At 38.3% G+C, this 13,420-nt stretch overlaps 1 protein-coding gene and 1 pseudogene across 3 annotated transcripts in view; both read right to left on the minus strand.

Annotated features, from left to right (window-relative positions):
* DNAH8 (dynein axonemal heavy chain 8) overlaps positions 1-13,420 on the minus strand; it is a 322,448-nt gene that overhangs the window by 266,725 nt on the left and 42,303 nt on the right. For all 3 annotated transcript variants that reach the window (XM_026448101.2, XM_026448099.2, XM_026448100.1), the window contains 2 exons: positions 11,623-11,724; positions 2,507-2,653 (listed from right to left, as the gene is read on the minus strand). In XM_026448101.2, the coding sequence (XP_026303886.1) occupies positions 2,507-2,653; positions 11,623-11,724 (249 nt within the window). The remainder of the gene's footprint in view (positions 1-2,506; positions 2,654-11,622; positions 11,725-13,420) is intronic.
* On the minus strand, positions 8,744-10,485 carry LOC113219904 (annotated as a pseudogene).

The following is a 13,420-nucleotide window of genomic DNA, read 5'->3' on the forward strand; positions in this document are numbered from 1 at the left end:
GGAAAATAAGGATAACCGAGACCCACCTCCAGGTTTATGCTCTAGTGGAGTCAGAACATTAAGCATCTTTGTCCTAACCAGTGAGACCTGTGTATTAATTTGACTTGTACTAGTAGCCTAATTGAACATTTGCCCCCCAAAAATCCCTACTGGCTGAGCACAGTGGCTCATGCCTATAATTCTGCACTTTGGGAGGCTGAGGAAGGAGGACTGCTTGAGGCCAGGAGTTCAAGACCAGCTCATCAACATAGCAAGACCCCATCTCCACAAAAAAAACAAAAATTTAATTAGCTAGGCATGATGGTACATGCCTGTAGTCCCAGCTACTCAGGAGGCTGAGGAGTTCAAGGCCAAAGTGAGCTGTGATCACGCCACTGCACTCCAGCCTGAGTAAAACAACAGGACCCCATCTCAATTTTTTTAATTTAGTAAATAAAAATAAAATGTTCTTTAAAATCTATTGTGCATAAAACAGCCCCGTACAACAGTTCCTTAGATATGACATCAAAAACACAAGGAAAACAAAGAAAAATGTGATACATTGAACTTCATTAAAATTAAAAACTATCATACTTCAAAGGACACCATCAAGAAAGTGAAAAGATAACCCAAAAATAAGAGAAAATACTTGTAAATCATATATCTGCTAAGGAAGTTATACCCAGCATATATAAAGCACACCTACAACTCAACAAAAAAAAGACAAATAACTCAGTTAAATATACGCAAAGAATTTGAATAGACGTTTTTTCAAAGAAGATATACAAATAGGCAAAAGCACATGAAAAGATGCTCCACATCATTAGCGATCAGGGAAGTACAAATCAAAACCTCAATGAGATACCACTTCATACCCAGTAGAATGGACCGGTAATAACAAGTGTTGGCAAGGATGTGAAGAAATCATAAACTTCATACTTTGCTAGTTAGTTGGGGTTATCAACAAAATGTTAAACATGGATTGCCATATGACCTAGCAATTCTGCTTCTGCACATATACCCAAGAAAAATGACAACATATGTCTACACAAACTCTTGTACACAAATGTTCATAGCAATATTATTCATAATAGCCAAAAAGAGGAAATAATCGTAATGTCCATCAACTGATGAGTAGAAAAATAAACTGTGATATTATCCGTACAATGGAATATTCTTCAATGATGAATGGAATGAAGTTCTAAAAAATGGTATAATACAAAAAATTAGCCAGGCACGGTGGCAAGCGCCTGTAGTCCCAGCTACTCGGGAGGCTGAGGCAAGAGAATGGCGTGAACCCAGGAGGCAGAGCTCGCAGTGAGCAGAGATCCCGCCACTGCACACTCCAGCCTGGATGACAGAGCGAGACTCCGTCTAAAAAAAAAAAAAAAAAGGTATAATATAGATGAGCTTTGAAAACAGTATGCTAAGTGAAAGTAGCCACAAAAGACCACATATTGTATGATTCCACTTATACGAAATGTCCAGAATAGGTACATCTATAGAGAAAGTGGATCAGTGGTTACTTAAAACTGGGGAGAGGAGAGAATGGGGTATGACTGATAATGGACACAAGGTTTCTTTTAGTGGTAGTGAAAATGTTCTAAAATTAGATTGTGGTAATGACTGCACAGCCCTGTGAATATTCTAGAAAACATTGACTTGTACAGTTTAAGTGGGTAAATAGTATAGTATATTAATTATGTCTCAATAAAGCTGTTAAAGAAACAAATTGAAAAAAACAGCATCAAAGAAGTATGTATGAAGGATCCCACTCAGCAACTTGGTTCTGTTCATTACTCATACTTTCCTGTCCTGGCTTGATCAGGAAGTTACTAATAAAAATAGGCTTCCAAACACGTCTAGGTCTTCAACCTAGGTAATGTCCCGCATTACTTTCCAACAAATGATGAACAAGATTCTAAATACTAGCAGGATCCAGGGAACTAGTGAAGCTGGGGGAAGAATACCTAAATGAGATCTTTACATACTTTTCAAAGGATGACTCCAAGAAGTCGCTGATATGGGCTGGCCTATTTCCCCCGAAATAATGTCACTCCTTCCCAGCCAGTCCTAATAAATGAATCAAACCTATGTCTGTCCGGCAAAGATATCACCCACACCATATACACTGGCTCAGAAAGAGGACATGCTTATACATCCAGAGATTCCACAACTACTGACTTCCACCAGGCTTTGCAGGTATTTCATCTCATACTTTTTCTCAGCCTAATATAATTGTTAAGAGCAGAGCCTTTTAAGCTGAAGTTCCATAGGTAGAGGTAAATTGAGGTCTTGAGAGATGTGAAAGTTGACCATAGCACTTGTGTTACTAGCATAAGGCAGTAACCAGGAACGAAAAAATAAGTTATAATAAAATGCAGTGACCTGTAAGTAATATTAGACAAGTCATAACAATAGTGAGACAAGAGATCAGGAATAATAATTCTTAATGGCACTACATAAAATACAAAATCACCAAAAAGGTGTGGTGTGGAGTGGGGTATGATGACTGCATAATGCTTACCTTCTCCAGTCGTTTGCAAAAAGCTTCAAATTTTCCAAATATATACATTTCTGAAACCTCAAAAGACTTTTCCCCTGAGGATTCTAAAATCTGTTTCCTTGTTTTATGAAAAGATGTCTGATATTCCTTGAAGAGAAAAATGCAATCCTACAAGAAAAGTAAAAGAAATGGGGAAAAGAAAGCGAGACATTTGTTCAGGAATCAAAAATTCAAAAACTCTACCCTCACACAGAACTGATCAAACTGTGAAAATCTGTATAGTATTTTTCTTTATACCATATTTTCATCCTCATTTCAACCTCACTTTTCTTCATCCTCACTGTTTTCCTTTAACTCTTATCCTACATCAAAGCACACCATATACTATTTGTTTTTACATGTTCATGACTAATTAGAACTCCCAAGAGGTCCAGAAATTATCTATCAAGATATCTCTATTCAGTTCGCATCCATCTTAGAATGAGCATTCTTTATGCACAGGTATATAAAAGATGAAGTTTCTGTCATACAAAGCTATCATCTGACAATCGTTTTTCCAAAAGAAAGTCATAAAGTCTTTGATGAGTACATTGCTGAAATCCTAATTATTTGACTACAGATATACTGGTCTGGTTTGTGAACATAATAGAAATAAAAAAGAGAATATGGTTGCTGGGTACAGTAGGAATTAACTATCATGTCAAGCTAACATTTCCTAAACACCAAATCTTTTTTGTCATGTTCAACTTTTTTGAAACCATCAATAGCCAGCCAAATCTTTATCATAACGCCATTTCTCAGGTTCTGACTCTTCTGCCTCCTCTTGTCCATATAAGAACCCTTAAACATTGGGCCCACTTCGGTAATCCCCATATCAGCTGATCAGCACTTTAATTCCACCTGCAACCTTAATTACCCCTTGCCATATGTAACATAACCTATGGATATGTTCTGAGGATAAGCACACAGACATCTTTGGGGGCCGTTATTCTGCCCAATGAAGCCACTAAATCAGAATTTCTGCAAGTGAGACTCAGAAGTCTACATTTTTAACTAGTTCTCCTATAGTGATTCCTATAAATATTCAGATTTAAGAATAATTGGTCTCATTCTTTCCTCTATCACAATCTCCAAAACAATTCTCATTGCTCTCGTTGAGGTATCTGATTATTTTTCACTCATTCAACAAAAACGTGTTGGATTTAGGGGGCTAGGGGAGGGATAGCATTAGGAAAAATACCCAATGTAGATGACAGGTTGGCGGGTGCAGCAAACCACCATGGCATGTGAATACCTGTGTAACAAACCTGCACGTTCTGCACATGTATCCCAGAACTTAAGTATAATAAAAAAATTTTTTTAATGAGTTGGCTCTGAATAACAGTTCTCAGATAAGATTCTGAATAACAATTCTCATTGTTTCCTCCAACTCATATAAAAACTATTCCTAAAAAGTATACACTGAAAGTTTCCTAAAAACATTTCAGATGTAATAGAAACATTGAACTAGAATTAAGAAAATCAAGTTCCCATTTCTAATTCAGTCAGTAAATGGCTAGTAATCTTGAGGATCTTAAAAGAATAATGAGACTACATTGCTAAATTCTATGTAAAGAGTTATGGTTCCTGCCAATTGGCAAACTTGGGGGGAGTAATTTCTGACTCCTATTCCCAAAAATAACGTAAGAGAAACTCTAGAGGAAAACATGGAATCCTGCAAGTAATAATAAAAACAACAGAAATGAGAAACTCCTAGGAAGATGATAAGTTGTTTTGAATCTGGGAATGAGGGGAGCAAGAATGATTTGGAAAACAGAAAGAAGATAAAGAATATTAGCAAACAAGGGGACATCTTATATAGTAAGACAAAGATTAGTAATAGAATATTATCAACATTAAGTCAATAAATTACAAATTTTAGACAATTTGGGGAAATTCCCCAAGAATATCAACTTACTAAAACCGACTCAAAAAGAAATAGAAAGTATAGTCAAATAGGTTTTTTTAATAAACAGGCCAGGTGTGGTGGCTCATGCCTGTAATCCCACCACTTTGGGAGGCAAAGGCAGGATGATTGCTTAAGCTCAGGAGTTTGAGACCACCTGAGAAACACAGCAAAACCTTGTCTCTACAATAATAAAAAAATTACCCGGGTGTGATGGCATGCACCCGTGGTCCCAGCTACTTAGGAGGCAAAGGTGGGAGGATCCCTTGAGCCCAGGAGGTCAAGGACACAGTGAGCTTGATCATGTTACTGCACTCCAGCCTGGGTGACAGAGTGAGGCTTTGTCTCAAAATGAACAAGTAAAATAAATAAATAAGCAATAGTATATTTGCAAAGCATATATATGATAAGGAACTAATATCCGGAATATATAAAGAAATCCTACAACTCAACAACCACCACGAAAAGAAACCAAACAACCCAATTCAAAAATGGATAAAGGGCCTAAGTAAATATTTCTGCAAAGATGTACGAAGGGCCAATAAGCATATGAAAAGAGGCTCAGCCATCACTAGCCACTAGGGAAAGCAAATCAAAACCACAATGAGATGTCACTTCACTCCATACACATTAGAATGGCTGTTATCAAAATGATAGAAAATAAAAAGTGTTAGCAAGGAAATAAAGAAATTGGAACCCTCCTGCATTGCTGGTGGGAATGTAAAATGGTGCAGCCACTGTGGAAAACTGTTTGGCAGGAACCCAAAAAGTTAAACATAGAATTACCATAGGACCCAACAATTTCCTTCTAGGAATACACCCAGCAGAACTGATAGCAGGGACTCAAACAGATACTTACACACCAATGTTCATAACCACATAATTCACAATAGCCAAAAGGTAGTAACAAACCAAATGTGCATCAGCAGAAGAATGCATAAAAATATATGGGCTATACATACAATGGAATATATTACTCAGCCATGAAAGGGAATGAAATTCTGATACATACTAGAACATAGATGAAAATATTACACTAAGTGAAATAAACCAGACACAAAAAAACAAATATTGTTTAACTCTACTTATTTGAGGTACCTAGAGTAGGCAAATTCATAAAGACAGACAGTCAGTACAAGTTACTAGGGGCTAGGGGAGAGAGTTTGGGGAATCTATTTATTTATTTCATTTTTTCTGAGATGGAGTTTTGCTCTTGTCGCTCAGGCCGGAGTGCAATGGCGCCATCTCGGTTCACTGCAACCTCCACCTCCAGGGTTCAAGTGATTCTCCTGCCTCAGCCTCCTGAGTAGCTGGGACTACAGGAGCCTGCCACCACGCCTGGCTAATTTTTGTATTTTTAGTAGAGACAGGGTTTCACCATGTTGGCCAGGCTGGTCTCGAACTCCTAACCTCAGGTGATCCGCCTGCCTCAGCCTCCCAAAGTGCTGGGATTACAGGCGTGAGCCACCGTGCCTGGCCTGAGTTTGGGGAATTATTTAATGGATACAGAGTTTCAGTTTAGAATGATGAAAAAGTTCTGAAATGGACAGCAGTGATGGTTGCAAAACATAGTGAATGTAGTTAATGTCACTCAATTGTATGGTTAAAATGGTAAATTTTATGCTATTTTTATCATAATTAAAAATTTTTAATTTCTGCTTCTCTTTTGTATAATTAAAGAGAACGATTTCTGTATGTATGATTGATTTCTGCTTGTGTATGATTTCTGCTTCTCTTTTGTATAATTAAAAATTTTTAATTATACAAAAGAGAAGCAGAAAATTAAAAATCTTTTCACAAAGAAAATGCTTAACAGATGAGTTCTATCAGACTTGCTTTTTGTTCAGTATTTCCAGTTTTATTTTTTTCTTGATTTATTGAGGAATCATTGACAAATAAAAATTGTATATATTTAAGGTACACAACATGATGTTTTAAAAGATGTATACATTGTGAAATGTTTACCAAAATCAAGCTATTAGCATATCCTCACCTCACATAATTACTTTTTGGGGTGGGGGGTGTGAGTTACTTTTCGGGGTGGGGGGTGTGACCTACTTTCTTAGCAAATGTCAAGTATGCAATACATGGTATGTGCCTGTAGTCCCAGCTACTAGGGAGGCTGAGATAGGAGGATGGCTTGAGCCCAGGAGGCAGAGGTTGCATTGAGCTGAGATGGCACCAGTGCACTCCAGCCTGAGCAATAGAGCCAGACCTTGTCTCAAAAAACAAAAACAAAACGGTATTGTGAACTATAGTCATCATACAGTACATTAGATCTCCAGAATGTATTCATCCTGTATAACTGAATATTTGTACTCTTTCACCAATATCTCATCATTGTGCCATCCCTCTCCAGCCCCTGGTAACCACCATTCTACTCTCCGCTTCTAAGAGTTTGACTTTTTTAGATTCTACATATAGATGAAAAAAGGCAGTATTTGTCTTTCTGTGTCTGGCTTATTTCACTTAGCATAATGAAATAAAGCTCAGCCATGTTGTCAAAAATGACAATATTTCCTTCTTTGTAAAGACTGAATAATATTCCATTATATATATGCATCCATGCACACACACACACAAACGCATATATACATATACATACATACCCTATATACCACATATTCTTTATCCATTCATCTGTCAACAGGCACTTAGGTTGTTTCCATATCTTGGCTATTGTGAATAATGTTGCAATTAATATAAGAATACAGATATCTCTTTGAGACAGTTACATCATTTCCTTTAAATATTTACCCAGAAATGAGATTGCAGGATCATATGGTAGTTCTAGTTTTAATATTGGGGGAAACCTCTATACTATGTATCATAATGACTATACTAATTTACATTCCTACCAAGAGCATGCACATCCTCACCAACACTTGTTATCATTTGTCTTTTTCTGTAGTAGGCATTCTTTTTTTTTTTTTTTTTTTTTTTTTTTTTTTTGAGACAGAGTCTTGCTCTGTCGCCCGGGCTAGAGTGCAGTGGCCAGATCTCAGCTCACTGCAAGCTCCGCCTCCCGGGTTTACGCCATTCTTCTGCCTCAGCCTCCCGAGTAGCTGGGACTACAGGCGCCCGCCACCTCGCCCGGCTAGTTTTTTGTATTTTTAGTAGAGACGGGGTTTCACCGTGTTAGCCAGGATGGTCTCGATCTCCTGACCTCGTGATCCGAGGCATTCTAACAGTAGTGAGATGTAGGCATTCTAACAGATGTGAGATGATACTTCATTGTGGTTTTTAATTTGCAAAGCTGGAGGCATCACACTGCCTGATTTTATACCGTAGTATATTTGTATATACTACCAAGCTACGGTAATCAAAACAGCATGGTACTGGCGTAAAAACAGACACATAGACCAATGAAACAGAACAGAGAACCCAGAAATAAATCCATGCATTATGGTCAACTGATCTTTGACAAAGGTGCCAAGAACACACAATGAGGAGAGGGCAGTCTCTTCAATAAATGGTCTTGGGAAAACTGGATATCCACATGCAAAACAATAAAATTGAACCATTGTTTCACATGACATACAAAAGTCAACTTAAAGTTGATTAAAAATGTAAAGATAAGACCTGAAACTCTAAAATTACTAGAGGAAAATGTTGGGGAAAAGCTACTTGGCATTGATTTTTTGGATGTGACCCTAAACGTACAAGAAACAAAGGCAAAAATAACAAATGAGATTGTATCAAACTATAAAGCTTTTGCACAGAAAAGAAAACAGAGTGAAGAGACAACCTATAGACTGGAAGACAGTATTTGCAAACCATATATCTAATAAGAGGTTTATTCCCAAAACATATAAGGAACTCAAACAACTCAATAGGAAGAAAATAAATAACCTGATTTTAAAATGAACAAATGAGGCCAGGCATGGTGGCTCACACCTGTGATCCCAACACTTTGGGAGACTGAGAGGCAGGAGGATCACTTGAGGTCAGGAGTTCAAGACCAGCCTGGCCAACACGGTGAAACCCTGTCTATACTAAAAATACAAAACTTAACTGGGCGTGGTGGCAGGCATCTGTAATCCCATCTACTCAGGAGGCTGAGACAGGAGAATTGCTTGAACCTGGGAAGTGAAGGTTGCAGTGAGCCGAGATCATGCCACTGCACTCCAGCCTGGGCGACAGAGCGAGACTCCATCTCAAAAAAAAATACTTAAAAAATGGGCAGAGGACCTGAAAAGACATTTCTAAAAAGGAAACATACAAATAGCCAGCAGGCATGTGAAAAGGTGCTCAGGATCTCCAATTATCAGTTTTATTTTTTAAATGCATACACAACAAAGACTGTCCATAAGTCATTTCTCGGCTCCATTTGCATTCAGCAGTTGCTCCTGGGCATTTCATTGCCTTTACCACCTCAACAACTTCTTTATATCGTTTCTTGAGGTCCTCTATTGTCTTGCCAGGTACTGCTCCCTCTATTTTTCCTCATCTTTCAGGTGCATCTGAAGGAAGCCTACTTCATGTACTTGAGAGACTACTCCATGTTCTTTTAAAAATTATCCAAAGCCTTTTTTGTCATCCTTTTTTTTATGAGGGTCAAGTTGTCAGAGGCTCAATTTTCTTTGCCAATAAGTTCTCTTGACTCCAGAAAAACAATGTGTGTTCATATAACTGGTAATAACTTCCCATATTGAATTAGTTCATGCAGAAAAGGGGCCTGTGGCTTTAATTAGTAACTGCAGACCAATGCTCCTGTGACCAATTTTTACTGCCATTTCCACCTTTGACAGTTGATTTCTCTGCATTCTTTGACGCTTGTCACACACACAAGCCTCCCCTTCCTCTTTCTCCATTCTAATTGGCTCATTTATTTCTTCCGTTTTTACCAGAACAGCCATTCCTAGATTTTTGTAGATGAGGTATTTCACTGAAGTGTTGTAGACTTGCTAGTTGAAGGCTATCACAAAGTTTTTCCACTTCTTCTACCTTTTCCACTTATTGTCAGAAAAAGTGATTTCAGGTCTTCCTTGAATTTTGAAGGTTTGTCTTTTCCTTTTAACGACTCTTTTCTGGATATCTTTTCCCTTCTTTGCCAACAATGCTTGTTGTTTAACTTCCTCTTCTTCCTCCTTAGCTATTCAAGCAGCTTTTAATTCAGCTTGTCTTTGCTTTTCTGTAGCCTCTTGCTTCTTTCTTGGCTTTCTCTATCTTTTTTTTTTTATGTTGAGACAGAGTCTTGTTCTGTCACCCAAGCTGGAGTGCAGTGGCACAATCATGGCTCACCTCACTGCAGCCTCAGCCTCCCAGGCTCAAACAATTCTCCCACCTCAGCCTCCCAAGTTGCTGGGATTACAGGTGTGCACCAACACCCCTGGCTAATTTTTTGTAGAGACAGGGTTTCATCATGTTGCCCACGCTGGTCGCGAGCTCCTGGGCTCAAGCGATCTACCCTCCTCGGCCTCCCAAAGTGCTGGAGTCACAGGCATGAGCCACTGCGCCTGACCTTGGCTTTCTCTTCTTTGAATTTTTTTATCCTTGTAACACAGCTATGTGTATTATCAACTAATGTTTTCAATTCATTTCTTCTTTCTTTCTTTGTGTTCTTGTTGCTCTGTTCTTCTTTTCAATCCCTCTCTTGTCACAATATTCTGCTTTTTTCCTTCTGTATTTAAATAAGAAAAATCTGTCCAAGTATAAAAACTACACCAGAAGGAATAAAATGATGAATTCATAACACCTGGTTTAGAAACTTTTTTTTGACCATCTGGAATTATTTTTGAATAGTGAGAAAAACACTTCAAAGAAACTGTCCCTTGCTTCACTTTTAGAAGGAACTGAGTTTCCAAATGTATGATCTACACTGTTAAATGCTCCTCTTTTCACGGGGTCATACATTTTATAATTTTAGTGATGCAAGTGAAGTAGTCATTATCTCTTTCCTTTATTGGTTCACCGGCTGCTTTCCACGATGTTTTAAAACCACTGCTTTATGAGCTGCTTTGATGTGTCTCTGTGTAGCTTTGTATCTTACATGGCTAAGTCCAAGAACTGCATAATGATCCTGATTCTTCCAGTCCTTGGAATCAACTGTTTTTCAGCATGAGAAACACTAAATGCAATTCTTCCTCTTCTTATCCTCCAGTTCAGAAGTCAGAGCAGGGGTGACAGCAGTGCCCTGGCCAGGATGGCAGTCAGCACCAGGCCTGCAGGAATAATGGTTCCCACCCTGGGTGGAGGGCACTGCGTTACTTTTCAAACTTGACCTCCCTGTTCAAGCCACGCACTTTGGCACTACAAAGACCAGGGAACCTGCACACAGAAATGACCAATAACCACTTCCAGAAGGAGCCTTCTTGCTGTGGCCATTTCTTTCAAACTTTCAATAAGCAGGTCACTTTAATTTTATACAAACTTTTTCAGAAAATGGAAAAAGGAGGAATACTTCCCCCGACCCTCCATTCATTCTGAGACATTAATGCCAAAAACACAGACAAGGTCAGTATGAGAAAATTATAGGCTCTCTCCCTCACCAATACAGTTCCCGAAAATCCTAAACAAAACTGTAGCAAACTGAACTTGAGTGGCTTTTAAAAAGATAATTACACCATGACCAAGTTGAGTTTATCCCAGAAACGTTAGGAGTTTTAGAAAGTCTAAAAATGTCATCTATCACATTAACAGACTAAGGAGCAAAATTCTATAAGCATCTCAATCAATATGTGCAGAAGACAATTTTTCAAAACCCATTCATAACTTTAAAAACTGTATCTTGGTACTAAACTAATCTGATCGAAGATATATTTAAAACTTACAAAAGCATCCAACTAAATCGGGGAAATGTTAGAAACATTGTCTTCTAAACCAGGATCAAAATTAGGATGCCAACTACTACCGTGTTTATTTAAGGATACATGGTAATCCTAACCAGTGCGAAAAAAGGCAAAAATTTTAATTACAACAGGGACTGGAATGAGATGTAGTGGCCAGAGCATATGAAATGGCACACAGGAGTCTAACACAGGCAGCCATGGAGAAGATGAAAATTAAATTATACCCTAAGAGAAGCACTAAATATAAAGGGAAATAGATAATGAGAATTGTATTCTTTTTATATTCTCAACACCACTCTGCAGGAAGTTTTTTCAGTTAACATATTTTGTGAATAAACAAAGTAAAATTGGGCAGGATGGGAAAAGATTTAATTTATGGAAATAAAAGTACTTCTACAAACCTGAATTTTCTTTAGTACCACTGGTGTTTCCTGATCCCATACATGGTTTAATCCTCCATCAGTAATATATGCTTTACATGCTGTTACCATTTGATTTGTTACCTAAAATAAATGCAGGTACAAAATAATTATACGTAAAAAGAGAAATAATATTTACATATAGATTTCAAACCACAAGCATAAAAACATGATAAAGAGTAAACCTATGGGCCAAGTGCAGTGGCTCATGCCTGTAATCCCAGCACTTTGGGAGGCCAAGGTGGGCAGATCACTTGAGCCCAGGAGTTCAAGGCCAGCCTGAGAAACAGAATGAGACTCTGTCTCTAAAAATAAAAAATAATAATAATAACATTAAAAAAAACTAGAGAACTTGAAATTGGAATTTTCATTCTCAGAATTTTAAAAGAAATTCTATTGATGAACTGAACATCAATTGGTACAGAAAGGAAGAACAAATGAGTGAGCCAGAAAAGGGCAAAGACGGAAGAAAAAAAATTAAGGGAAATGGAAGTTAGATGCAAGAGGAGAGAATAAATTGAATGGGTAGGTGTGTTAGTCCATTTACATTGCTATCAAGGAATACCTGAGAATGGGTAATTTATAGAGAAAAGAGGTTTATTTGGCCCACAGCTTTGTAGGCTGTACACGAAGCATAGCGCTGGTATCTGCTTCTGATGACGGCCCCAGGAAGCTTACAGTCATGGTCGAAAGCAAAGTGGGAACCGGCCTCGTATGACAGCAAGCAAGAGAGAGATGCCAGGATCTTTTAAACAATCAGCTGTTGCATGAACATCATTACCACAAGGAGGGCACCAAACCATTCATGAGGGATCTACTCCCATGACCCAGACACTTCCTGCCAGGCCCCATCTCCAACACTGAGGATCACATTTCAACATGAGATTTGGAGGGGACAAATATCCAAACCATATCAGTGAACTAGGAATAATCCAAGGCAAAAGAGGACTGTTTCCCAGGAATAAAGAGAAAGGAGGCCAGGTGCAGTGGCTCACGCCTGTAATCCCTGCACTTTGGGAGGCCAAGGCGGACGGATCATGAGGTCAGGAGATCGAGACCATCCTGGCTAACACAGTGAAACCCCGTCTCTACTAAAAATACAAAAAATTAGCCGGGCATGGTGGCAAGCACCTGTAGTCCCAGCTACCTGGGAGGCTGAGGCAGGAGAATGGCATGAACCCGGGAGGCAGAGCTTACAGTGAGCCAAGATTGTGCCACTGCACTCCAGCCTGTGTGACAGAGCGAGACTCCGTCTCAAAAAAAAAAAAAAAAGAGAAACGAAAGTCTGGATTGAGACAACTCAGCAAGTGTAGAACGAGATAACTGTAAAAGAAAAAGTTTGAGATTTTAGAAATTCAAAGATAAAGAAAAAATCCTAAAAGATTCCTGGGAGAATAAAACCAGTTACCTACAAAGGAAACAAGAATCAGATTAGCACCAAGCTTCTCATCAACAATATTGAATACTAGACAATGATTGAGCAATATCTTCAACTTCCCAGGAGACAGTGATGTCGAATTTAAAATTCAAGTCACACTAGCATTTGAGTGATCACACAAAATGAAAGTGATTTTCAGACATTTAGAAATCCAGGAAGTTCACCACCCTGAAACCCTCTCTGAAAGAACTTTTTTCAGCAAAAGAAATAATGAATCCAAGAAGGAAAAAGATGTGGGAATCACAAAACAGCGGTGATCAATAAATTAGCAATACTTGGATTTTAGTCTGAATACTTGTTGATTCACAATGTTGAAAAAAATGTTAACAATAATATGGAACT

Source organism: Piliocolobus tephrosceles, chromosome 5, assembly GCF_002776525.5.
Source record: "Piliocolobus tephrosceles isolate RC106 chromosome 5, ASM277652v3, whole genome shotgun sequence".
NCBI lineage: Eukaryota > Metazoa > Chordata > Mammalia > Primates > Cercopithecidae > Piliocolobus > Piliocolobus tephrosceles.